We start from the raw sequence: 2,206 nt of genomic DNA, 5'->3' as shown, positions 1-2,206 counted from the left end.
ATAGTTGGGTGAGAATGAGAAATCATTCCTCAATCGTGTATCGGTATATATAATATATATATATATATATATATATATATATATATATATATATATATATATATATATATATATATATATATATAGAATTACTTTGTAGATACAAGAATAGAAGTACATAGTAATTCAATCACCAAAAGTTGGGTTCCTTCAATTCGCCTAATCAATTAAGAATATATATATATATATATATATATATATATATATATATATATATAATAAATGTGCAACTAAATAAATATCTTACCGACAGTTTTCACGGACTACTATTTTGTATCCCGTTGTGAATCAGTGGTGGATAAAAAGTCTTTAGAAAAATCCCAAATTTTAATATTAGTTATAATTATTTATTCTGATCATTATGGTATAAAATTTGATTATTAACTATTAAATAAAAATTACATCAACTGTCCCTCTCCATTCTGGGTAAAATATAAAAAGTTCTTAAATTAAACAAACAGCTCCTAAATACATTTTTAATAAGTCTATAATTTATAGAACTCATTTTCGGATCACCGTTTATTTTTAAAATTATATAAGTTGAATTTAACTTGCTTAATATCGATCGACTGACAAACGAGTATTACAATCATTTAGTATTTATTTCTAATATAATTTTATGTATATATAGATATGTTTAAATAATAATTATAATATCATATTTCATAACAACAACATTCAATATTTCAAATTATACTTCTAATTATTATTTATATATATACACACATATCTATTTACAAATAGTTGTTCGTGAATCGTCGAGAATGGTCGAAAGTCAAATGAATATATGAAGCAGTTCAAAATTTTTTAGACTCAACCTAACGGACTTTTCTTATCGTGTCAAATATACAAAATCGTATCGAGAGTTTGGTTTAAAATTAGTCGAAAATTTCCCGGTCGTCACAGCTCGTCCACCCAACCAGTTAATTTTTCATACAATCGCTTTTTAATACCGCTCACAATGTCGCGGTTAGTCACTTCACACAAGCCATTAGCCTGTGGATGTGCCACTGACGTAAACTTTTGAACTATATTTAAATCAGTGCACCATGTTTTAAAAGGATCTTTCGCTATTTGTGCACCATTATCGCTAATGGAATGCCAAATCTTCAGACAATATATTCCCAAACAAAATTACGCACTTGCACTCCAGTGATAGTGCAAACCGCTTTAGCCTCAACCCATTTTGTAAAATAGTCAATTGCCATGACTAAGAATTTGACATTGCCAGGACTAGCGGGAAATGGTCCTACAATATCAATAGCCCACTTGTGAATTGGCCATGGAGAATTAACAGGGATCATATCATGCCTTGGCATCCTATTCTATGGCGCATGCCATTGGCAACTCTTGCAATGCTTAACAATCTTTGCAACATCGCGATATAAAGATGGCCAAAAGTAACCCATCCGCATAATTTTGGCTGCAACGGTTTTATAGCCTGAATGTAATGCGCAAGAACCATTGTGTACTTCATCCACTATGATCTCGGCTTCGATTGGGCCAACACACCGCATCATTGGGACACAATATGACTTACGATATAAAATATCATTTTGAATGATGTACATTGGTGCTCGCTCGCAAACTAAACGAGCTTCGGGTTTATCATTTAACAAAACATCATTGCGGATATACTGCATAATTGGTTCCATCCAGTTTGGTTGTTCTTCTTCAACAGACGCAACCATTAGATCATTATCTATAGATTTGTTTGGCAACTCCTCAACCCAAACTTGCTTTTGAAAGTGTGAAAATGTTAAAACAGCCAACTTACTTAATGCATCCGCTTTCTTATTTTGACTCCTTGGTACTTGTGCGAGTTCAAAATGCTCAAACCGCACAACTGATTCTTGCAACAACTTCATATATTTTTGCATTGAGGGGTCATGTACGTCAAAAGAGCCACTAAACTGATTTGCCACTAGCTGCAAATCCGTAAAAGCGCGCAACTTGGTGACATTCATTTTATGTGCTATATTTAAGCCCGCAAGCAACGCTTCTATTCAACTTTATTATTTGTTACATCGAAATTGAAGCATAACGCATATGGTGTTCCTCACCGCTTGGGTTTGCTAACACTAGACCCACACCATCACCTTCTGCACATGAGGCTCCATCGGTAAATAAATCTCATGTCTCGCCCTGCACTGGCTTTAACTCTGTT

General features: G+C 33.0%; 1 protein-coding gene across 1 annotated transcript; it reads right to left on the bottom strand.

Annotated features, from left to right (window-relative positions):
• Positions 1-1,364: 1,364 nt before the first annotated feature.
• LOC139870662 (uncharacterized) lies at positions 1,365-2,006 on the bottom strand. Its single transcript, XM_071858442.1, has one exon. It carries the CDS (start codon positions 2,004-2,006, stop codon positions 1,365-1,367), a length of 642 nt encoding a protein of 213 aa, XP_071714543.1.
• Positions 2,007-2,206: the final 200 nt, after the last annotated feature.

Source organism: Rutidosis leptorrhynchoides, chromosome 10 (genome assembly GCF_046630445.1).
Source record: "Rutidosis leptorrhynchoides isolate AG116_Rl617_1_P2 chromosome 10, CSIRO_AGI_Rlap_v1, whole genome shotgun sequence".
NCBI classification, from domain to species: domain Eukaryota; kingdom Viridiplantae; phylum Streptophyta; class Magnoliopsida; order Asterales; family Asteraceae; genus Rutidosis; species Rutidosis leptorrhynchoides.
This window is presented reverse-complemented; position numbering and strand designations above follow the sequence as displayed.